This window comes from Squalius cephalus (genome assembly GCF_949319135.1).
Source record: "Squalius cephalus genome assembly, chromosome: 6".
NCBI lineage: Eukaryota > Metazoa > Chordata > Actinopteri > Cypriniformes > Leuciscidae > Squalius > Squalius cephalus.
This window is the reverse complement of record NC_137127.1, coordinates 6,432,798-6,458,586: the sequence shown is the minus strand read 5'-3', so window position 1 is coordinate 6,458,586 and position 25,789 is coordinate 6,432,798. Positions and strand designations below refer to the sequence as shown.

Below are 25,789 nucleotides of genomic sequence, written 5' to 3'. Positions count from 1 at the left end.
TGTTGTAAAGCAGTGGTGTCCAATCCTGCTCCTGGAGGGCCAATTAAACCCCAATTAAACATACCTGATCCAGCTAATCAGGGTCTTTATAGGGATACTAGAAACTTCCAGGCAGGGGTGTTGAGGCAAGTCGGAGATAAACTCTACAGGACAGTAGGCGCGTTTCCATTACAGATTTTTTCTTCTTCTAAATGTCGACAAAAAACTATTTCTATTAACCGATGTTATGCGACTAACACTTCATTTTTTCCTCTCGCGATAAGTCATTCCAAAACTCATAGCAACGGACGTTGGTAGGTTTATGTATATCTCAGCCACTGCACTGGCCATTATTATTAATCAAAGGAGACGCATGTATGTTATCCAATCATTAATGTCAAGGAAAGACCCTTATTATACTTGAGAGCGGCACATATGAGGAGTTTATGGGTTTTTCTCACTCATTTCTGCTTCGAGGTCTTGATTGTGGCATTTCTTTGAGGTTTAGATTCCAGTATTCCTGTAATTCTTCTGTCTTTTATGAATTTAATAAAGAACTCTGTCTCGTATTCTGTCCAAACATACCACGTCATCTAGGTGACCTGGAAATGCGCAAAGGCTGTTTCCATTGCAGTTTAGCGAAATATTTCTTTTTCGAATTGCCTGAAAAACCACCTCATGCGAGCTTAAAAACTTTTTTGCATAAATGGGAGTTTTTGCGAAATTGACGTGTTTCCATTGGGCGTATTTTCAATTCGCAATTTCAATGTGCGCAATTTGAAGGGTGATGGAAACGCGGCTAGTGGCGATCTAGGACCGGTTTTGGACACAAAGTGCTAATGTTCATGATTGCTATGTGGAATTCTAGCAGTTTAGTAGTAGTCAATTAATAGTAATAGTCATAATAGTAATAGTCACTTCCAAGAAAGGTTGTTTACTCATAACTTTTTGCTATTATCAATTACCATGACCAATTCAAGTATGATAGACATGCTTTCTTTTATTTGTACAGTACAATTTACATCCCAAAGTGCATATGCCTGTTTTATCTGGATTCAGTAGGAATGGTGTTTTCTTCCCAAAGTGTGATTTGGCCTGTTTGCATCACCCACCGAAAGAAATCTTCCCCACAGACACCTTTCACAGTGAGAGATTATTCCAATTTCAGCTTTTCAGTGAAGTCCAAGGCCTGTGAAATGAAGATTTGTCGGGTCTGTGAAAACTTTGATTTAGTGCATCCATATGTAGTTTAAAATTGAACCTTTGATGTTTTGACTGGACCCTCCATTACGCTGAAATGCCATGTTTTTTATTAACTAGGTCAGTGACTGTTTGTTAAGGAGGTAATGGATGTTAATAGAGCTTTAATGAAAGATGCTGATTGACTGATTCATGGCCCATTTTCATACCTGTTATGAAAAACGTTGACTCCGTTGCACACACACACTCACATAGACTGATATTGGATTCTGAATGCACTGAAGAAAATATGAGTTCCAACAAGTTAGTATTGTCACATGCATCACATACTGGGTATAACAGAGTAGTAGCCCACCAAATATTTACCTTTTATTTTATTCTGAAACAGGAGTCTTGCTCTGTCTCATGATATTATTTAAAGAATTGTATTAACAGGGAAGAAGCAGATTTACATTTGGAGATTAAACTTAGTCATAATTCAGTCATTGATTATGAAGTTGAAAATCAATATATCTATTACTTGTTTTAATACAGTTGTCAAGGCCTATTTGATTTAATCACATTTCATCTCCGTTTTAAGCAGATTTATAACTTCTATTGATATTGCTGTCTAATATTTCTCTGTCTTGTACAGTTTGTGAGCATTACTGTTTGTGTAATAGTGTGGATAAGCCCTGCAGGCTATCTTGTAGTATAATGTGTAAAAATAGTAAGGTCTGCTGAGATCTGGAATAAAATATCTGGTTCATAGATGCTCTTGAGACGGCAGTAGTAAGATACACCATACTTTTTTGACTAAACTATAGATGTTTAGTTGCTGTGTTGATTTTGCGTTGAGTGAATGCTACTATTACTACTGTTCAACAGTTTGAGGTCAGTACGATTTTTTGAAAAGAAATAAATGACCCATTTAATTAATCAAAAGTGAATTTGTGTAGCAATGTTGAAGTTTGTTACTATTTCAGATAATCAAATTTCTTTCTTTCTTTCTATTCATCAAAGAAAACTGAAAAAATGTGTCATAGTTTCCACAAAAATATGAAGCAGCAGAACTGTTTTCAACATTGATAAATGTTTCCTGAGCAGCAAATCAGGATATTTGAATGATTTCCGAAGGATCATGTGACTGGAGACTAATGATGCTGAAAATTCATCTTTGCATCATAGGAATAAAGTACAATATTTGAAAACATTTATTTAAAATTTTAGTAATATCTCACATTGAGCGTAAGAGACGTCTTTAAAATACATTTTAAAAAATCGTATCGGTGTATAGTGTATGTTTGCAGCTTCCTGTGGTATTGGGTTTTATTCGTTTTCTAACGTTTCGAGTCAAATGTCTCAAAACACAAATATTGTCTCCAGCAGTGATTTTGTATGTAAGTCTCTTAAATTAGGATATTAGTTGTGAATTATCAGGGCATATCACTTTGCTTTTAATAATGTGTTGCAAGTCTGAACTCGTTCAGTGTACCAGAATAGTCCCCAGAAGGTCATAACTCAGTGAGCTTGGGTTTCTGTGTTGACACACAGAGAAAGAGGCTGGTGGTAAGATTTATAGGGCAAATCCTCACACATCAGGGAAGATGTCCTCTTGACTTTGATGACTGTATGTTCTTCAGACTGCTGTATGCTGCCGATAAGCTGTGTGTACGTCACTAATCACACACTTCCCTTTAGCTGATAACATTGACCAGAACACACATTCAAAAATCTAATGACCGCACACGTCTGTGATGAACATGGGCACAGCTTCAAGGAAAATCCGGGACACAGTGGTGTGTTTGGCGCAGATTCAATCGGGATCAAATTAGGATATGATGTTGCATCGTGATATATGGAATCATATGCATTGCAGTGTGTATTCATGAGGTAGTTGCTCATGTGGTGAATAGTGATGGAGGACACGTAATTGTGCCAGTCACTGGCTAGCCAGCTTAACCTCTGTGGCTTATTTAATGCAGCTCATTACTCTAACTCTTACTCACCGATTTAAATAAAGCACTGACAACCCTTCAATGCCCCAAGGAGGCATTCCATGTAATTGCACATAGAGAAGAGGATGATCTGTCCTCTTTAAAAAAGGTTACACATCTGTTGATCTCTGATTTATTTCTAATATTGATTTGCAAAGATCACCTTCATGCATACAGGTTTTCCTTAGTCACCATAAAAATAAAAATTGACATGGTTTTTGCCATATTTATTATAATGATTTTCCGTGAACATCAGTTTTTTTGTTTTTTTTTATAAATTTGACCCTGCGACATCTCTTCTCTTCTCTGATCAAGTTTACTGGCGTGAGGGCGGGACAACCTGTCACTCACATGACATCCACCAATAGCAAACCACAACCATCCAATCAATTCCTGATGGAGAAAATCAAGTCCCGCCCTACATTTTTTTTATTGTTCGAGAAGCCGCTTCACTCGAATATACATCACAATAGGGAAGAAAAGACTATCGCAACTTCCGTTTCATGGAGCTTTAAAATAAAAAGCCTGCCATCATTTACCCCGATCACCCATGTAATTTAATTTATTTTTGAAGAATGTCTCGACTATGTGCTCCTTTTCATAACATCCATAATTCTCTTAAGTGGACTAAATGGAGTCCAGATGAATTTTCATTTCATGCCGACTTTAAGACGACAAAGCAGGAATGAATATGTGGGAATATGAGTTATTTTAATGCTTCTTTGTGCTGACACTAACTAAAAACAAATCCCATCTGGGAGGAGACTATGAAATATGTACTCTTATTTTAATCTCTGCTTTGTGGAGCCAAAGTTTTCGTTCTCTTCTGCCAGCATGATGCTCGTGAAGATTGAAACTGAGATTACAATGCCACTCACACTTTATTCACTTTAGTTTATACTTTTCTTTTTCTATATTTAAACCTTTTAAGTCTCGATTTAACAAGGTAACAGATCTTTTTCATGTATTGTGACGTATATCAAGTAAAATGGATTATTGAAAAAAGACGTAGGGTCTATCCATCATTTTTTTGAATGGAGGCAGATCTGAATGCTAGCTTGCAATCAATGTCTGTTTCAGCAGAAGATCGAGTTTTGACATTTTGATTAAAAATTACGATGCATGTTTACATTGAAAAAAAGAAAAGAAAGAAAAACCAGCATAGTGGAATGCAAAAACACGTTCTGTGTGGAAGTAATTTTCAGTTTCGGACCCAGCCAGTGACTTTTCTTTTCTCCGAGCAGAGCTCAAGAGCACCTGTATTGTTTATTTATTCATTGATCAATTACATTTCCAGATCATTCTGTCTCTCTTTCATTGATATATATATATATATATATTTCCCATCCTTTACTCAGTTTATCTCTCCCTCCAACAACACTGCACATCCTGTGACAGAGACAGGCAGAGATTCAAAAAGAGTAGGTTTGCTCTTTTTACCCCTCCCTTCCTCTTTCCCCCCTCCCCGTGAGTGTGTGCAGAGGTACGTCAGAGCAGAAGACTGGTGTGTGTGTGTGTGTGTGTGTGTGGCTGGTGAGGAAACAGGAGCGTCGTAGATAGGAGACTCCACACAGACAGAAAAATCACGATGCTTACGCCTTTGCCTGATTCAACGGCGAAACGTGTTGGTTTTACCTATTCTGTGTTTTGACGTCCACGGAGCTCTGAAACCTCTCTGCTGCTCACTCCTGAGAAATGGATGAGATTTAGATCCTGGAACTATTGCATTGGGGCTCTTCTCGGGACTCTTTCCTTTTACCCGGACTGATTCTTTCCATTTCTTGCGTTGTTTTCCTCTCCTTCATGAAGCCTGCTGAAAACTGAAAGCAACAGAACTGGGCTTTCTGTAAGTGTCAGTCATCCAGTCATTCGTTTGGAAGTTTGGAGCTGTTTGGATTAAACATGTGGAGCCAGTCAGGATATTCCAACCAATACCAACCTCATCCCGCTCACCCCTTTTACCATGTACCGTACCGGTGGGTTGGCCTTCCTCTTTTTATTTTAGATCACATTGAATGTTAATGATGAAGTATTTGAATTGGATTTTGGCAACATTTCGCTCTCATTTTCCTCTTCCTGTAATGGGGAGTGTCCACAGAATCCTTCCCGAGGGGTCATTTCAGGATGGATCTGCCTGGCTGTTGATGCTGAAACCGTTTGGCAGGTTTTAGTTGGATAAAACTAGATTAAATCGAAATCACGTGTGTCTGTGGCAGGGATTACACTGCGGTGGGAATGAATGAGAACTGCTTTATTCATGTCAAGGCATTGTGGAATTCCAACAGGTCCTGTTGAACTGGCAAGTTGAGTGAGTTCTGCGGAAGGGAAGACGTGATGCATTAAAACATGTCGTAAATACTCTCTGTGAAGGTGTATTGTGTGCTCCACAATCTGACCACATGCCTTCATGTTTTGTTGTCCTCCTAACTGACGGGTTTGTATTTCTTGAATACCAGCTGCAACATTCCACTCTACTTGCAAATACTTCTGCAAGTGTGTTTACTTTAAACTCTAACTCTTTCCTGATTGCTTAAAAAGAGATTGTTCTTTCATTATTTACTCATTGCAGGCTTTTGGCTCAGATGCATTTCTCATGATTCAGTGGAAATACTACTGTTAGTTCAGTTGACTTATGTTTTTTGTGTACTTTCAGAGGCACAGCAGGGGTTGCTTTATTCCACTTCGCTTTGTTTTCAGCCGCATTGAGATAATTACGCCAAACCCATTATTGTGAGTTGCTTCTTTAACAACTTCTATCAGCATAATGTGTTTACTGTTCGCTTTCCCTTGCTATAAAAAGTCAGTGTAACCTACATTTGTGTTTTAAAGCAGCCCTACTTCTCTAGCATTTGTTTAACCACCATATGAAAGTGCTTTGCTATTGATTCACCTGATAATGCTTTGCTGAAAGTGTTGCTTGGCTGATGTTGAGTAACAATTCATTTACTCTTCTCTTGGACTACAAGTTTGAGGTTTGAGCTAAAGTTTTTGTTTCATTAAAGGGATGGTTCACCCAAAACAATTACATTTTGTCATCATTTACTCTCCCTCAAGTTGTTCCAAACCTGTATGAATTTCTCTTTTCTGCTGAACACAAAATAAGATATTGTGTTGGTGTGACATTTGATGGACCCAATTGACTTCCATAGTATGAAAAAAAAATACTATGGAAGTCAGTGGAGCCCATCAACTGTTTGGTTTCTTCCATTCTTTAAAATATCTTCTTTTGTGTTCAGCAGAAGAAAGGAAATCATACAGGTTTGGAACAACTTGAGGGTGAGTAAATGATGACAGAATTTTCATTTTTGGATGATCTATCCCTTTAAGGCAGTGGTTCCCAAACTTTTTCTGTTGGGCCCCCCTTTTGTAGAGGAAAATATTTTCAAGACCCCACCTAGATGCACCCACATACATGACCTTGCATACAAAATCCTATTGGATTTATTTGTAACATTGTAATTAATACAGTACTACAACTTCAACAGGCTTCTCTTTGTGTTTGTGATGTGAAGTCTTTAAGTGGCATCTTAACTTGTTCAGCTTCATACTGTCAGAATATTTTGAAGCACACAACACACTTGTGTGGTCTCTCTTCAATACCACAGTTGTACTGGTGAATCCAAGGGCGAGATATGCCTCATTATTTTTTCTTGTCTCGAGGGTGTCTAAACTGGCCGTGACAAAATGACCTTTGCAAATCCATTTCTCCTTTGTGTCAGAAGTTGTGTGAGCATGTCAGAAATTGAACGTGGCATCAGTTTACTGTCAGAAATTTGTCATGTTGCATATTGCCGCTCCACATTCAGTGTAGACAGCCTCACTGATTATAATTAGCCTAGAAATCTAGACACACCCAAGCAACTCTAAAAACCAACTCTAACTGGAAAAACCAAACTCTAGTCAGGCCAATCACATCGTGTATAGAGTCGGTGGGCGGGCTTAACATAATGACGGCAGAGTTGTGACGGTTCCCTGCTACTTGAAAACAAAGAAGAGCTGCTGCTGCTGGAGAACAGCGGTCTTTCGAATCAGCATTGGCCACGACTCTAGAAGACTTGGAGTTAAGCTTTTCTTTGAGAAAAGAACAAAGAACGACACTGAAGTCATTCTTAAAAAAGGAAGATGTGCGGCATGAGTTTTGGCACGATCCGGCACGACCGGATACGGCAAAAGTTTAATCGATCAACTGGCTCCGCTGGTGGTTGGTTGTAGTGCTATCCTATTGCGTGCAGAGGGAATTTGAAAGACAACGGTTTATATCCCGCCCCTCGGATTGAGCCCTGCCAATGGTGTGTTCCCAGACCCAACATCTTGATGTGGGTCTGGCTTGTCAGGCTAGATTATAATGGGTTCTATCTGCTTTTGTCGTGTCATGCTTGCATCTGGTATAGACACATTGTTTTGGTAGTTGTGCATTTAATGTAGATTCATTGTCTGCTTTATTTTTACCTGGCACTGGCAGTCCTTTCACAAATCTGAAATTACTCTTCAGATTACTCATCTGAAGAGTAATCCGTTAAATTTTACTATCTGTTTGATTTTTCTAAATGGCTTGGTAAAAGTGACATATTTAGTGATTGTACGTTATAAATTGTCATGCATGAATGCATACATGCAATTAAAAAGTCCATAAATTGTAGCTAGCTTGAAATTGCAGAGATAAACTGAAACTGCCCATAAAACCCCTGCCCATAAAACTGTCGAGGAGTGGGGAGGGTTGCCACTTTTTGGTGTATCAACTCCTACAGATCATCTCATCTTTAACAATAGAATTATAGTATTTGGTTTGCATTATGTTTATAACTTTATAAAATCTATATCGTAATGATCTGCTCTGTTAAGTAGCACATTTATAGACATTTCAGATTCACATTTGTGTTAAGCTCCAGCATACCTGGATAAGGGTCTTGGAGAATGAATGGATGGATGCATTATTCTGAGCTCCTACATAAAAGTTTTTATTGCATGGGGTTCCCTTCGACATGCAATTTATTCTGGTGTTGCGCAGCACGTTTGAGCTTCAGCATGAACCAATGAGGTTTGTTCTCACGCTTCAAGCAAGTTCGGATGAGCTTCTGTTCGATGATCAGTGTTAAATGTTTTAAACCGCTCGATTCATATGGATTAGTTTTACGATCTCTTCATGAACTTTTTGAAGCATCAAAGTGGTAGTTGCGTAGCTGTCAATGGAGGGACAGAAAGCTCTCAGATGAACGGAAGTCTTACGGGTTTGGGACGACATGAGGGTGACAGTAATAAATGACAGATTTTTAGTCGGGAACCAGAGTTGATTTTTAGTCGGGAACACTTAATGTGTAAGTGCACACATCTTTGCATTAGCATGTATGTGGATGTGTGCAGCAGTTGTGGTTAAAATTGCAGCGAGTGGATTGGCTCACACAGAAGCTGTGAGTGAAAGAGCAGATTGTCTTGATTCAAGTCCTGATTGATTTGAACAGTTTTGACCAGTCTGACCTCATTACTATTACATATAAATTGCCTGTACCTCCTAATTGATCAACAGTTGCATTAGTTCCTCATCTCACACCACGCATGACAAACACATCCACTTATAATCAATCAATCAGTCTATTAAGTGTACTAAACTGCTCTTTGATTTTCCTCATGCAGTACTCAGAGACCTCTTCTGTATGCAGTGTAATATCAGAGCTGATAATAAATGCAGCTCTTCATGAAAAGATCCGGGCTCTGAGACAAAATCTACAGCAGTGTCTTTGGTGTGATTATCTGTGCCATTTACAAAAACGCAGAATTTGCACAGGGAGCCCATCTGCTTCTCTAGCCCTGGCATGAACCAATCACATTCCAGCATGGGTCCCAGAGAGGCCATGCTGAGACCCCAAAAGAGGGCTAAAAAAAGTCCCACGCTCATCTGAGCTGGATCCTGCCTTTATAATTCTCGTTGTGACGCGGATCCGTGATTTATCCGGCGCCGTCAGAAGATTGAGAGGATCAAAGATCATAGGGATGATCCAGATGTGTGGATATGTGATTTGTGAGAGCCTCAGACTCATTCGTGTCTCTTTCTCTGTGATGAGTGGACATCTAGCCAATGAACTGGAACATTTTTATTTCTGTGAGAGGACATTAGATGTTACAGCAAGGGATATTGTCAGTCTTGAATCCACTAAGGGATAAAAAAAAAAAAAATGCTAGGCAACTGTTTTCAGAGCTGCTTGGGACTGAACCATTCAAGGTATGACTAATTGAGCATGAGCAGTTAAGCTTTTTATTGGTTAAAAGGAAGCTGCTGGCAATTTTAGTAGTGATGTCATATATCATGTGACCTGAGAGGAAGACGGTTTGCCATGAATGCATTGCACTATATATTTGTCATATGTTCTGCTTGCTTTAGTGTTGCTTTCCAGTAAAAATGCATAGACATCTTGTACATTTAAAGTAAATTTGACTGAGATACTGTATTATGATACTTTTTTCAGAGTGTATATATATTGAATTAATTTATTTTTATTAAATATATTCTTAATATTTCACAATTTTACTGCATTTTTGCTCAAATAAATGCATTGGTAAGGCTTGTTTCAAAAACAAAAAATAATTACATTGTAAATTTTACTTATAAGATATTTTTACTGAAAAGCAAGGCAAATAATAATAATAATTCATCTTCTCATTCTCTAAACTTCTCACGCCTTAGTCTAAATGGCTTGTCTGACATTTAAATGTCGCTTTTCAACAAGGGACTCAAATAGCAGCAAAGGTCTTGCTGACTGTGTCAGCGTGTGAATGTGTGCAATGCCTTTATTATTAATTCATGCTAGCCATTTATGAAGGTCTCTTATTGCTGCTGAAATTATGTTTCTCTCTTTAATTGGGATATCCATTATAATCTCTCTTAGCTTTGTGTGAAATAGAATGTAAATCTGGCATTGTAAAAGAGTCGAGGCCAGCAGCAGTTCAATCCCCATTTAAATGAATCTGAAGCCCTGCAAATATTGACACTGATGTGAATTGAGCTGTGCAGAATAATAAAATGTGCATCATCTGTCTATGGAGGATGAGAGAGGTCTAAAAATAACTTTGGTGTGTGTGTGTGTGTGTGTGTGTGTGTGTGTGTGTGTGTGTGTGTGTGTGTGTGTGTGTGTGTGTGTGTGTGTGTGTGTGTGTGTGTGTGTGTGTGTGTGTGTGTGTGTGGATCAGCATCAGGTGTTTGGGTTCAGGGTCTGATACAATATAGTTCACATACAAGAACATGGATGAGACACCTACTTGTATTGCCTAAATACAAATATAATTCTCAAGAGAAAATATAAACAGACTTTGTTTACTCATACAGCAAAGCAGTGATTCTTGAGGAGGGCACAGGGCTTTCATGAAGACCCGGAGAAATAGAGGGGGAGAGCTTATCGTAAATGTCTTGAATAATTTCAGATGTCATGGTGGGTGGTGAAAATTCCAATGTGTGAATATTTGAGAATAATGTTGCTTTATGCTACTGACTGTTTGTTAACCGCATACATTGAACAATCATGGTGTTTTCTGGTACTTTTAGTAGGGTATAACAGGGCTAAAGGCACAAATGTGCTTTTTATTACTCCCATAGTGCATGATTATGGAAAAATTGATATTGATTCAGCACATTTTGTGGGAAAATAATTAGTATTGATACAAATAATTTAGTTAAAGTAAAATTTAATACTTGTTCAAAACAAACACTTCAGCTAAAATTTTACTATTTTCTCTTTATTTGATTAAATAATTTAATATACTGTCATTAAAATATGTTTATTTTAAAAATACAGAAATAATAATTTAAAATGGCTTTACAGTAGTAACAATAACTATTATATTTTATTATAAGTCATTTGAAATATAATGGTTTCATTATAAATATGGTGATTATCTCTAAGGTGGACGGCCAACTTAATAAATCATATTAAATCTGAATCAAACCATGTTATGTCAACACCTGAAAAAGTCACCCAGCTGTTTTCATTGTCAATTATTGTGCCAATTACAGCTTTTTACCCCAAATACCATACTTTTCTGTGCGCTCTTGGCCAAAGCGCGCACACATAAAGCTGCCACTCAAACAGCGAGGGTTACATTTTCATTTTCGCAGCTTATTCCACTTAAACGTTCAAATACACACAAACTTAGGTTAAAATGCCAGAGTATTTGCTGTAAACACATTCATTTATGTCTTAAGTGAATGTAAACAAGAAAGAAAACGCATGTGTAACAGTAAATTGGATCAGTGCATTCGGTCTTAAAGTGACAGCAGCCTAATAAACCTGCTGCCCTCTTAGTCATTATTGTTAATCAGACAATAAATGAAAAAGAGAAAATCACTCACTGCTCTTGACTAAACAACTTTTGTAGCTTTAATAAGGATTAATCTATATTTAATTTATGCAGTAAAGACTGTACAGTGTTATTTTGCATTTGATTATTCATTTTCTTACTTGAATACTACTGTTAGACCTACCTGTAGGCATAAAGCACTGATTATTTGTTTTTTTATTCTATTGTATTTTTTTTCCCACCAAGCTTTTTTTTACCCCCCCCCCCCCACACACACACACCACCACCATAAGAGTCACCTATAAGGAAGTAAAATTTACCCCCTGCGCATTTAGCTCTATTGTACCCTACTGTTAGTGGAGTTTGCAATGAAAATGGCACTCGAGGTCTGATTAGATTTCTTGTGGCGAGATGAAAAATGTTGTAGTGGTGAGCGGGCGGTATAACTAAGTTGTTGGCTGAAGCAAGGCTGTCTGAGAGTATAGTGATTGTGTTATTTCTTTAAACAATTAATCTGTGGAGCACAGCTCTCAGTTCCCTGTAGCTTTGGGAAGTCTGACACTGCAAATCAGTTTCTTTTAAACAGATCTTAAAAATCTGATTTTAAACAGGTTTAAAAATTCTGGATTGCAGGAATGAGGCCTAACGTTATAAAAACCATCAGGAATGTAAGTTGGGAGCAGGTGGAAAATCCTATAGGAGCAGGAGGGTGCAAGATGGACAAATCTGTCCCACACAGACCAAAGTGTTGCTCGTTTTGATTTATGAGAATAATACGATATTTTAAAGCCTGCATTTAAAAAAAACATAAATTCATTATTGCAATTCTTCTATACATTGTTTGTATAATTTCCTTATTTCCATAATTGAACTAGCTACTGTACAGAATCAATAAGATAACTAACATGCATGTGCATATATAAAAAATGTTATTCTATTATAACACTTATATCTTGTGTCAGATCATTTTACTTTGGATTACTACAGTTTAAGCTTTTTATGTTAATTTGTTCTGTTTAGTAAGTTTTTTTAAGAAATATACTTTTAAGGATGCATTAAAAAGTGACATTAAAGACATTTATAATGTTGCAAAAGATTTATATTTCAAATAAATGCTATTCTTTTGAGCTTTCTATTCATCAAAGAATCCTACAAAAATGTTTTATCATGTTTTCCACTAAAATAACTATTGATAATAATTGATAATATTATCAACATTGATAATAATGCTTTCTGAATGATCATGTGACACTGAAGACTGAGTAATGGTTATATTAAAATAGAAAACAATTTATTTAAAATGTTACTAAAGCCATTATTTGAAAACAAAATTATTAAATAAAACAATTATTTTAATAATTTTTCTCAATAAAAAAAAAAAAAACACAATTTTACAGTATTTTTGATCAAATAATTGCAGCCATTGTGAACCTATAGGAGACTTCTTTTAAAAACATGAAAACATTGGCGTAAATGTCTTGGTGCATATAAATGTAAAAAGTATTAAATATAATATGTTTGTGTGTTCTTACCTTAAAAATCAACATGAAAAACATGCCTTGATTATATTCAACTAGATTTTCACTGTATTTTATGATTCCTCAGACCAAATGGTCTATGTGTAATATACTGTAGCATCCAATTTAGTAAAAATATAAATATTGAAATCACCTATCCCAACGTTGAATTGACTGAGTTTATCCTATGACCTTCTTATTTCACCAACAAATGCTTAAAAATGACCTGTGACCTTCATTCTCAAACACCTGAATTTTTTTGCCATTTTTGGGAGCCACATTTCGACAGGTTAATCCTAGAGTCAGGTCCGCATGACTCATGCAAACACAAACATTCAGTGACCAGGCATATTACAATATCACACATCTTTAGTTGAACATAATCTGCCCTTCCTCTCTCTCTCTGTGTGTGTGTGTGTGTGTGTGTGGGCTTGAGTGCAGTGACTCATACGTGCAGCAGATTGAATCAAGGGGGAACAATAGATTTGAACAGAACAAATAGTCAGGAAAAGGCATGGATCAAAGAGCCGTATTACCTGTTTCCTGCCTCATTTTACCTTCTCTCGGCCACGACAGCAGCACTCTTTATTCTTCTGACATCCTTCTCAATGACAAAACAACATCTCTCACAGAGAGGAAGGGCCACACCGCTGCTGGAGCCTATTTTAAACTGAGATCCATGTTTCCTCTGGCCTCAGTGGACCTCCGCCTCTGCTTTTACTTCAGACATCAAGTAGCAGTTTTATGCAGCTCAACAGCACCAGTAAATAAATGAGGAATATGAACAGACTCAAAGCTGCTCAATTAGATGTGGTATGCTTCTTCTTATTTTTTTTTTTTTTACTCCTTCTGGGCTCCTTATCAGGGTTTTTCAAATCTGCAGCCACAAGTGCCAGCTGTTTTTCTAAGATAAATGCTAATAGGTTTCAAACTGTGTTTTGCATATGCTTGCTCTTAGGCTACACATTTGAAGATTCATCTTTTGTCCTTGACAAGTCTGTCTGCTTGTTTGTTTTTACGGTCACATTCACCGTTGTTTGGCGAATTTTCATGGCTGAAATCGAGCCGTTTTAATAGGTTAATATCACAATTGCGAATTTCACTCTAGGGCAAAAGATTTTGCATTGGGTTTAAGTTGATCACATTCGCCGTGTTGACCGACAGAAAGCTGCTTGGTTTGAAAGTCGCTGCATGTCAATACTCTGTTGAGAATAGTTGTTTCCATCCACCAATTTTTATACAAATCTTAGGATATATCGCATAAAAAACGCTAGATGGAAAGGACAATATGCAGATCAATTCTAAAAATGCACATAAAAAGCTTAAGCGCTTAAAAACCCTCAATGCACAACAAAAAAAGTTATGTTTTTTATTTTCTGTTGGAACTAGAGAGCGGTGGAAGGGCATAACTGGACTAACCAGCAGATCAGTGTCATTGCACTGCATCTCAAATGTTGGTTTAGTTATTCACATGATTGCGTTCACAAACACCAGCATCCGAACGCAAGATAACATGACAGTGGTTATTGCGTTTCGTCTGTGTTCTGAGGCGCAAGTCATCTATGATAAAAAAAGTGCTGAAAAAGTGCCACAGTGGTGTCCACGATTGCAGCAACTTTGTTTTATTACAGATATTTTGCACCAAATTTTGCCAGGGAGTGACAATTTTGTTCTCTTGAACACATTTTTTTGTGATATTCCAATTTTGTGCACAAGTTAAATTTGCAACCTTGGATGGAAATATAGATAGTGGATAATAGACTTGTTTTTTTTTTTTGCCAACTGAACTTTTGCCGAAATTTCACTAATATCACTGCAACCTTTAGTCGTATATACAAAAAAAAAAAAAAATTCATAACTCTGCCAGTGGCACATTTTCTCATTGTCTTCAGAAAATATAAAACTCTTGTTTATTTCCTCATTCTGAAGATGCCACTTGAACACATTTTTATGTGATATTACACTTTTGTGCTCAAGTTAAATTTGCAACCTTGGATGGAAATATAGATAGTGGAACTGAATTTTTGCCGAAATTTCACTAATGTCTCTGCGACCTTTAGTCTTGTATGCTGTAGAAAAAAAATTCCTGTAGAGTTATATTTCTATCATAACTCTGCCAGTGGCACATTTTCATAAAATATAAAAATCGAGTTTATTTCCTCATTCTGAAGATGCCACAAAGTATCTTGATTGATAATGGCAATATGTTATCAAAACAGATAACATCTCAATATTTTTTAAATAATGATGGATCACTGAGAGTGAGATTCTGGCGTAGAGTTTGGCTTAGGAATTAAAATGCAAATTGGGCTAGAAATTGATCCTAGAAACCAAAATGACAGCACACACACATTGCAGTTTTATGCAAATTAAGAGCAGTTAGTCATAGGATCTTCATTTAGAGATTTTTCCTTCTGATAAGTAACTGAACAAATTTGTTTCCATAGAATTATTATACTATATATAAGGATGTTTGTTCAGATGTATTAATAAATATTGATAAAAGGTGAAACGTTGTTTCAGGAGAGAACTAACATACTCTTTAATCTGTTAACCAGCGTAACAGGTCAATCCAGTTTATTTGGTTAAGTTGCTTTACATGTCATTTGAATACCCTGTCATCAGAGTAAGTTTACACTCAACCGCTCTTCTGTCATAGTTTAACGTTCCCAGGACTTGTCAGGTTCAGTGAAATGTGGTCCGTGATTAGAGCGAAAGAGATATTCTCAAAATTGGAATTGGACAAGAGTTGTGTCGTTTACCTCTCACTTTTTGGTATGTTTTTGAGATAACGTAAATGAAGTAAAGAGTGTCTTTAATTTGAATACAGTGTATATTACTGATATTTTTTTGGGGACTGATTAAGAAGTGATTCATTTATTTATACATTCTATATTTCACTCACCGCTCAGATAGCAAGATCGCTCTCAAGACACAATATTCAGAAAGTATTGACAAAGGATTACCTTTATACTTTCTCTCTCAATGCCTCAGTTTGCCTAATAATCTCACTTGTTGGATAATCTCATTTCCCCAGACGTCTGAGCTATTGAATTTCCTGATTTCTGATTTCCTGAGGTGAAGGAGGCTTGTGAATTACTTCTGCCGTCATAGACAGCAAGAGACAGTGGGTTGCATAATAACATCAGGGTGAGAAAGTTAATTGAAAAGACCTTTTGAACCTTGTTTCATCCAGAGGAGCCTTCTTTTTAAACTCTCTATTCAATATCATGTGCTGGAATCCTACAAAAGCAAAATAATTAAAACAAGAATCCCATTTCTATTTCATTCACCTTGTGAATTTTAACTGGTGGACTTTTAAAGATCTGCTTGTTCCATTTATTTTTGATCAGAGGTCATTGGAAACCAGGATTTCACAAACCTGATTCAAACTAAGTTGGCTTCTAGTTATACAAGTGATACATATTCATAAATATAGATTTTTCGTTGCATATTCTGAATATCTGAAACCGTATCGACACACTGGTATCAGCTTCTCACCGCAGTGTGTATTTTATTTAAAGTCGGCATGAAACGAAAATGTTCTTCTCTTTTGTGACGTCTGAAATAGCTTCTCGAACAAGATCATTTTTTTTTGTTTTGGATTATAAGTAGCTGATATTATACCTAATTGTTAAATGAGACCACAGTGCTAAAAGCATGTGAAAGTGACTTCTTATTCCAGCGTTGTTTATCCTTTCGTGATTCATCTTCTTTTTGATCCCTCTTGCATTTTCCTCTCTCCAGTGTCCCGCCTCTCCTGACTGTCGCAATCGATTTTGGAGATAAGCAGCCTTCAAAGTCTCATCGCATGCTGCCAGAAATCTCTGCATGATGGATTACGTCAAATTGCCATCTATATTTACCCGAGTTTGTGACAGCTTATTGATGCCTCCATCAAAAGGCAGGATGTAAAACAGACATTAACTGAGATAAGTGGGCCGACCAATGAAGATCAAAATTCGTGCCATATAGCCGCTCAAATAGTCATATTCAGGATATGATGCAAAAGACGTCTTTTTTATTGAACTTTTCTTTGATACTGAACAGATTGCTCTTTATCTTTGTCTTTGGAGAGCTTTTCCATCTCATGCCTCTCAGAGAGGTCATTGGCCTGACAGTTGAAGTGGCTTTTCCATGTCATCTCCAGGGTTACTGACTGTCTGATAAGCTTTTTGAGGGTTTGTTTGACCCAACACACCCTGAAGCCCGCTATCAGGATCTTAAATATTGAATGTAGCCATATTTAAGCAGGACTGTATAAATCTCTAGCCCCCAATTAGGGCTGGGCGATACATCGAGTATGTGACCCTGGATCACAAAACCAGTCATAAGTCGCACGGGTATATTTGTGGCAATAGCCAACAATACATTGTATGGGTCAAAATTATAGATTTTTCTTTTATGCTAAAAATCATTAGGATATTAAGTAAAGATCATGTTCCATGAAGATATTTTGTAAATTTCCTACCGTAAATCTATAAAACATTTACTTTTGTGAGTGAATGCAGCACAATCGCCAACATAAATGGACAACTTTAAAGGTGATTTTCTCAATGTTTCGATTTTTTTGCACCCTCAGATTTTCAAATGGTTGTATCTCAGCCAAATATTGCCCCATCCTAACAAACCATACATCAATGGAAAGCTTATTTATTCAGCTTTCAGATAATGTATACATCTCAATTGCAAAAAATTGACCCATGTGACTGGTTTTGTGGTCCAGGGTCACATATTAGCAATATTATCACAATATCGCAAAATGTTAAAAGTTTAGTTTATAAAGACATTAAGCCAATTTCACTCTGTTTTTTTTCATCTCTTGTAACAGCTATCCAGATATCGGATAGATGAGATAAAAAAGAGATGAAAAAAAAACTAGTGAAATTGGCTTACTGTCTTTATAAACTAAACTTTTACCATTTTCCCAATATTTGTGATAGTGTGATAATCATGTCTTTTTCATGGGGCCAAAAATCTGCTTTTTAAATGATTCCATATATTATATATTAGACGTATATAAGTATATTAAACGTTATTGATTTTTCTTATCACGAGAATGACAGCTGATAGGCTGCTGCTTTCAAGGTTTTTACTTTTGTTCATTTAGTTAAAAACAGTAAGCGATCACTACATTTTTATTTCAACTGTGTTTTGCCATAAAATATTGAATATTGTCAAATTTTCAGAATAGATCTGTGCATTAAGACATTGACACAACTAATAGACCCGCCATTTTTTCTATGTAACGTGTTTTTATGTTATTCTAAGAACTCACTTTGTTGTTGCAACAACCTTAACTTTTTGTTGGAAGATAATTTTCTCCATATTTTTGCATAAGATTTTAAGTGCTACTTTTGTGTTCATTTAGTAAAAAAACAGTAAGTGAATTTTAGATTATTTTTTTCAATACTGTTGACTTTGAAATGCAAAAAATATATAGATATATTCAATATTGTCAAAATATTTGGAAAAATAATTATTTTTTAGCTATATCGCCCAGCCTTAGACTCAAGGTCATAAACTTTAAATAGCGTTTCTGTGTCCTTTCCCTGAGTAGAAACTCAATTTCAGTAAAAACGTGACCTGCTGTCTGTAGTCTCTCTGTGTCTGAGAGAGAAACGTGGCGTCCCATTTCATAGACCCTCTTCCTACTCGGTCATTACTGCAAACACAATGCTGACAGCAAAATTACCTTTCCAGTGACAGATTTAATAAGTAATCTGTTGGTGGGAATTTGCTCTTGAGGGACAAAACAGTTGGTATAGCCTAACTATGCAACAGCTGGCTCTGAATGGATTGTGGTTATGATGAACAGTTTTGACAAAAAGACACGGTATAGTATAACTTGTCGTTGCATTCCTTAACAGACATTTCCCTATAAAAAAACAAAGTGTACAAATCATGCTTGCTTGTACTGTGAAAGCCAATACTAGGATTGATGGCACTCTCAGCTCCAATTACGAGAGAGATGGCATAACTTGGCATACTTTAATTGATCCACTCCAGCAGCTGCTTATTTTTAGATACAATTGGGCCCTAGCTACATTTTCATTACGGGCCGCTCTATTCTTATTACCCTGCTGGCAGGTCTCAAGAGGACAAGTTTGGCTGCATCCCAGCTTTCTATTACACAGTGTCTTGTGTACAATTTAAATAATATTTTGTGCACCAATGAAACAAGAATGAAACTTCCCTAGTCAATTTACTAGTACTTTTAGCTGCTGAATTATTGGTGTTCATCCATTAACAATTTTGCGACCAGTGACTGGTTGGGGATGGGGGTTTTTGTCATTTTTTTCATTTCGAATACTGGATAGCTCAGTAAAACGATTAATTGGGGGTAGGGCTGGGCGATAAAACTATAATGTGAATTATCGCAATATAATTTTCCTCTATATAATTATTGCAAATGTTCTATATAATGTTTATGTGCCAAAAGCGGAACGAAACAGCACTACTCGTTTGAACCACGCCACATGGACCATTTATCTGCTCGGATCAAACGCCATTGCAGTGTCTCGATCACGCGACCACTAAACAATTCTACGAATATCTCAGTGATTTAAACTAGTTTAAACCAGATGAAACAGTGCTGACATTCTCAACAGCACAGACAAACACGAGAAACATTGTGGCATGAACGATCCAGTTAGAAGGCTTTTCAATCTACAAATCTCCATCATTTACCAAGGATTTACTGTAGTAACACTAACTGGCCGGCCAACATTGTATCATACAGCGGCCCACTGGGAAATGGCCTGTCCGTCCCTGAACTGCACCATGTTATTGTGGCAGAAATGTGGTATATTCACATCAAATTTAAATATATTATTAATGTAGACACGCATTAAAGGAGTATAATTACAGTATTTTTGGTTATTAAGCTATAGCATTTGAGAATTTGTATTTATACACAAATGAATTTAGGCTTTTTTTCATAATGTTTCATAGAAACCATATAATTACATTTTATCATATTAGTGAGGTGCTATATGCGTGCATGGTTATATGATCTAATGTATGTTACTATGAACGGCCACTGGTTAATTTTAATAAAAGTAGAGTCCTAACTCAAACAGTCAGAAGATTTAAATCCCTGTGAGGTTGTCTAAATTTTAATAGATGTTACTGTTTTACTGTATTTTCCGAGAATGAGTGTTTGACTAATAACACATGCAGAAGGGCCATTACTTCAGTTTTTTGCGAGCTCTAGCGGCTCTCTTCAGGGGTCGTCTCTCAGCACCATGACACTGACACAAGACACCACTACACCGCTGGCATTTTACCCTCCCAACCACACAAGACAACTAGACACGCTAATGCCTGCGACAGAGGCAGAACGCTGAAGCCGAACCAGTGACGAGACAGGTAAACAAAAGCCGGCTGCTATTCTGAAACACGGTATATGGCATCAGAGGGACGCTTATTGATTGTAAGTGGAGAACACCATTATGAAAATGCTCTTACTGAAGTAATGGGGTCTCTTTAAGTACGGTTTTAGCTTACTGGTAAACAAGCTGTGCTGATGTGTTTTCTAAAGGAGATGTCACAGTGTGAAATGAAGTCTTGCTTTGGTTAAATTTTAACTAAGCTGGTTAACTCTGATGTGCTTCTGAGAAACGTGAGTTTAAGTTTAACTAAGAAGCTTTCAGTGTGACGGAAACTTGCTAGTCGAACACAAAAATGAAGCTACTCCATAAATCACTGCACATGCTATAATATTATATATTGATATATTAAATGACTCATTACTGTCGTATGAAATGCTTTTGGCTGCTCAATATGGCAGTAAATTACATGCTGACTCTGGGTCAGTGTGTGGGATTCTAACTGATTATCTAGTGTGATTCATTGTAATCAAGGGACCTGCATTAAATGTCAGAAGCTGAATTTTTCATCTCAGCCTTCTGTAAATTTCATCTTTCTGTGTGATGTGAATGGGAATGACCTTGTCCCACTGAGAGAACCCTTTAAAATGCTTTTCGACCTGTTGCTAGTGTTTAAACACGGCTCATCTTAGCATTTTTAAATAGACACCACCTTTACACGCCAATCGAACAAATCAACATTTCAAGGCAATTCATTTTGCAGTGTCAAAACATGCCAGCTGGCTTGTGCCAAGCAATATAAAGACGAAGCTTTCACATTGGGGTAAATAGTCTGTTTAAATGAGGGATTGGTGCCTGTCACATTTGACTTAGCTGGATATAGCCTCAGATAAATGAATGCATTTGTATTTATAGTCGTTCTTGCCTTTCACTTGCAGTTTAGCTTGTGTTGTGCCAGGTTTGCTTGAGGGTCTAATGACCGGAAGGCTATTATGACCACTTGAAGACTTCTACTCATCCTGACATTGATTCAGAGAGTCATCTTGTCGCAAATTGAAAAGAAACATCAAGTGTAACTGTGACATCTTTAAAAAAACAGGTGACCAGAGACTAGTTACTAAGGGAAATCAAACGATCATCTTGCAGCATAAAGTCTGGTACACAATGCAGTTTGTTTTTAAGGATCGCTTCTGATTGACTTGTAAAGCAACTTATTTCTTCCTTCAACTCCATTCATTCATCTGAAAACGATTTTACCACAATAATGCACCAGCCATATCACGATTTCAGTTTTGTCTAAATGTATAGGATAAGGTGGACAGGAGCTTTGGATGTGGCATGTGGAGTGTTTCTACTCGATCACATGAGACTAAACAGGTGTGGTGGTGATTATAGAGATCCGGGGGGCTCTTCTCAAGGATGCACGCCATGTTTGTGCACACAAATCCTTTACTTACCACAGGCTGTCAGCCAGAATTGTAAAGAGCTCCATTACCAACAACCGTAAAGCTTATATAGCCGCCGCAACCTGTGTGGCATCTCCATGCAGTGACTTGTGGTCTTTAAATATATAGAAGCGACTGTAAAGGAAACAATGCGCTCTGACCTCACCTCTACCTCTCACCGCCTCGATGGAAGTGTAAAAGCATGTTGACTTCACATATTTACACTGTTGATGCAGCGTGTTCTTCTGCTGAAACGATGCCTTGTGAATTCAAAGCATTCCTGTTCAGATAGCGAGTGTTATACGTTCAAGGTCAGTTTATATCCATTTAAAAAACGGTTTATATTTTGAGAGAAAAAATAATAAATACTCAGTTTTCATAATGCCAAGAAATGTCTTCTACACACTTTAAATCTGAGACAGAGCTTTTCTGTGGCTGTTCTTCATGGCTTGTCTGCCAAGCGTGGGAGATGATGGTGGTGGAGTAATGTCTGAAACCAGTTGCTTTATTTCTCAGGGACCATTGAGCTTCCTGGGCTTGGCTTGATTAATACAATATCCAAGGCTGAATTTCCACCGGCTCTTCAATGCAAGGGCTCATTCATACTCTTACAGTATATTGCTTTTAGTTCGATCTAAGACTGTCTATATACCTTGGCGGTTCACTCATGTTACCTTGAATGGGAGCAACAAGCAACAGTTGGGTTCTGGAAGTAAAATTCCCATTCATTTTCTCCATAGGGAATTGATTTTGACACCTTTAAAGACAGACCCGCTGTGAGCTATGAGGCTGTTAATCAATGGATATTTTTATATCGATGGAACATTACCCATGATCCTGCAGAGAAGGATCCTGCAAATTGCGCCAAAAGTTGTAGTTCTTTTGTAGTTCCCCATTAAAGCCATTAAGTACGCCATGTTGTACCGTTTGTCTTTTTGTCCGTTTTTCAAATAAGTTTGTAATGTTGAGATTCTCCTCGTAGTCGGTTGGTATGGTTCATGGCATATACTGTAACTCTTGAAGGGATTGCAGCTGTTGTTAGAAGAAGTTAGTGTCTTGGATGTGAGCATTGGCTGGACCAACAAGCTTTCTTTAAAGCGATTTGAGCATAAGAAACAACATTTTTCAGGTCATGTCAAGTGCATATACTGTCAAAATAATTCAATCATTCATCGTTTATTTCCCTCCACTGGACCATTTCTTCTCTTAGTCTAATCAGAAGTGAATTCAGAGTAGTTGGATTAAGTCTAAGGCATTAAACAGAGTAAAAGTGTGCTCACATTTATTGCATATACAAAATCCAGTCATTTCAACAGGAATCCCTGTGATCGGGAATTTCGTGTGAGGGCACAAGATGTCCCCACTCATTTTATTCATCGATTTGCTGTGTTGCCCGACAGAAAGGTTTGGATGGGCTTCTGTTTGAGCTGTGCTTCATACTACATGATTGACAATAGACAATGGACCTTTTTTTGCACACAAAATTTCGCTACTGTGATCACACTACACATTTAGTGTCGTCAACAAAAACGAAACCATTTTGTTGAAATTTCAGAGACCGCACCTTATGTTGCTCTCTAGGCCTGTTTCAGTTCTCAGCATGGACCTTATAAATGTGTTTGCATGTTTGTCCTGGTAAACTGTATGGGGACAAAATGTCCCTACAATGCTGGCAATATCTGAAATCTGTGTCCTTGTGGGGACATTTTTTGGTCCCTAAGAGAAAAACAGCTTATAAATCATTCTAAGTGAAGTTTTTTTGTGATGGGTAGGGGTAGGGTAAGTGTAGGGGGATGTAATATACAGTTTTTACAGTATAAAAATAATTTTGTCTATTGAAAGTCCCCATAAAACATGGAAACCCAACTTGCAAGCCCAAGGTGCTGTTAAATACAAATACATGTAGATGTAAGTATACTGTAATTATATTACCTTCAGATTTCTTATCAGACTCATTTGTGTTTCTTTTTTAAACAACATTTTCCTAACACTCAGCAGCCATTAAACAGACATAAAAGGAGCTTTTCATCAGCTCAACAGACATAAACGGCAGCGTACCTCTGATTACATATGCAAGCACAGTTATTTAGTCTAGTAGTTTAGTATGTTGTTTTAGAAATGAAGCATTTGAATGCATCTTAGAGACAATGACTCTGTTCAAATGGCCAGTGTATTTCTGCTGTGCAAACTTGCCCTCCTCACATGTAACTTGATGTTGATGCCGTTTCTTAAAATAGGCAAATTGGACAGCTGACTTTTTGCCAAACCTCATACTACATTACACGGAGAGAGTAAATCATTTCCAATGATGCCTTACTTACTGAATGTAATATTTTAGATGGTGTTAGCTTATATACAGTCATTAGTCACTGGCTACTGTCTCAAATTGTAAACAACCTGATTAAAGAGGCAAACACCTCTGATTATCATCACTGGTGTGTGTGGTTCATTTTGATGGACATGTCTGGGACAATCTAAGGCTCTGATTGTGCTGACGTTCACTTGGTGATGTGTGTTTTTGCTTCAGGGAAGAATAATAATTATGCTAATGTGATGCTGCTTTGTTTTTGTCTTATCTGCAGCCATAACCAGAGGACGACTACATTCATACATCCAGTGACAGGCGAGATCTCTGCTGAGAACACTGATTTCAGACTTCAGGACCAGTAAGTATTGCCTTTTGACATTGCTTATAGTAAAGGTTGACTAGGTCGTTTAAAGGTCCCATATTGTCAAAACTGAATTTTCCTGGCTTTTTTCATGATAACAGAGGTCTAGGGGCTATGAAACTGCCATAAGTAGTCAAAACAGTCGATCCACAGACAAATGCACACAGCCTGAATAAAGTAGCTGTGCCTTTTCACAAGCCGTTGTGACTTCCGTATAAATGTGATGTCAGAACTACTCACCGCCTTCAGTCACCACCCCCACCAATGGTGGGTCACTCAGAAAACAACAGGCCAATCAGAAGAGAGGCTCATGAATATTAAGTTGACAGGCCAAAATCGACCTGTTCTTGGCAGAGGTTCTGAGAAAGGAGCTGTAAAAATATATTGAGATGGTTTTTGGTACTTATACCGCAAATATATATTCTTAAGGACATCAAAACCTAAAATAAAACTTCAGAAAGGTGTACAATATGGGACCTTTAAAATTCGATTACATTAAAGCTGCAGTCGGCAAGTCTGGCAGATTGGGTCGACTTAGCCAAAATTTTGAATGTTTACAACTCCCATGCCCCTCCCCCACGTCGTGCTCGTCAGTGCGTGTGTAGGCCTACCTGATTTTCTGTGAACGCGTCCGTCTCTTCAGCATCGATCAACACCATGGACTCGGAGGTAGGCTGCCCTGGCTAATCTACCCATAGATAGCAATAACCGAGGAATTGGAAGCTTGTTAGTAGATTTTCTCTCCGCCATCACGCTTCGTACAATCTTCAGGCAAACTTCAGGCGTGTCGTGTGCATGTGATACTGTAACGTGCGCGAGGGAGGGGGGATCTGTGGCGTGTGATTGACAGTCAGATCTCACACCCCCCTGCGCTGATTGGACCCGATGAAGCGGGAGCGGTGGATTTTTGCAAAACAAATAACACGCTCCAGGTGGAGTTAGAAGCTCTGTTTTTTTTCTAAAACCACCTTATTTATGTTGTTCTGTCGGATTATAGTGTCGATTTCACACTGAACATGATCAAAAAAATTTTGCCGACGGCAGCTTTAATGTCCTGTCTCAACCTAGCAGCCCAAATCTTGAGTTTAGTCTCTAAAAACAGAGATTGTATAATACGTTTTCAATGTATGATAAATTACAGGATACATTTGTCTAATTTGACCTAACGGGGGTTTAAACAGTAGGATTACTAACTATTACTAACTATTAATTCATGCAAAAGCTGATATTATATGCTACATGATTAGTTTATTTAGCTTATAGACTATCGGCATCAGTTGTTAGCTAGGATTATTTGCTACTTTGCTATTATAAACTAACTTTCAAGATTTTGCGGTCAGTAATATATCCTTTTTTGAAAGAAATTAATACTTTTATTTAGCAATG

General features: G+C 37.3%; 1 protein-coding gene across 25 annotated transcripts in view; it reads left to right on the top strand.

The window, feature by feature from the left end:
- plekha7a (pleckstrin homology domain containing, family A member 7a) overlaps positions 1-25,789 on the top strand; it is a 95,912-nt gene that overhangs the window by 10,934 nt on the left and 59,189 nt on the right. For 8 of the 25 annotated variants that reach the window (XM_079875047.1, XM_079875044.1, XM_079875029.1 and 5 more), the window contains one exon: positions 24,317-24,400. In XM_079875047.1, coding sequence (XP_079731173.1) covers positions 24,317-24,400 — 84 coding nt within the window. Of the gene's footprint in view, positions 1-4,628; positions 5,132-20,226; positions 20,394-24,316; positions 24,401-25,789 lie in introns of those variants that run through there. The other 17 variants (XM_079875036.1, XM_079875031.1, XM_079875022.1 and 14 more) reach the window with 6 other exon arrangements.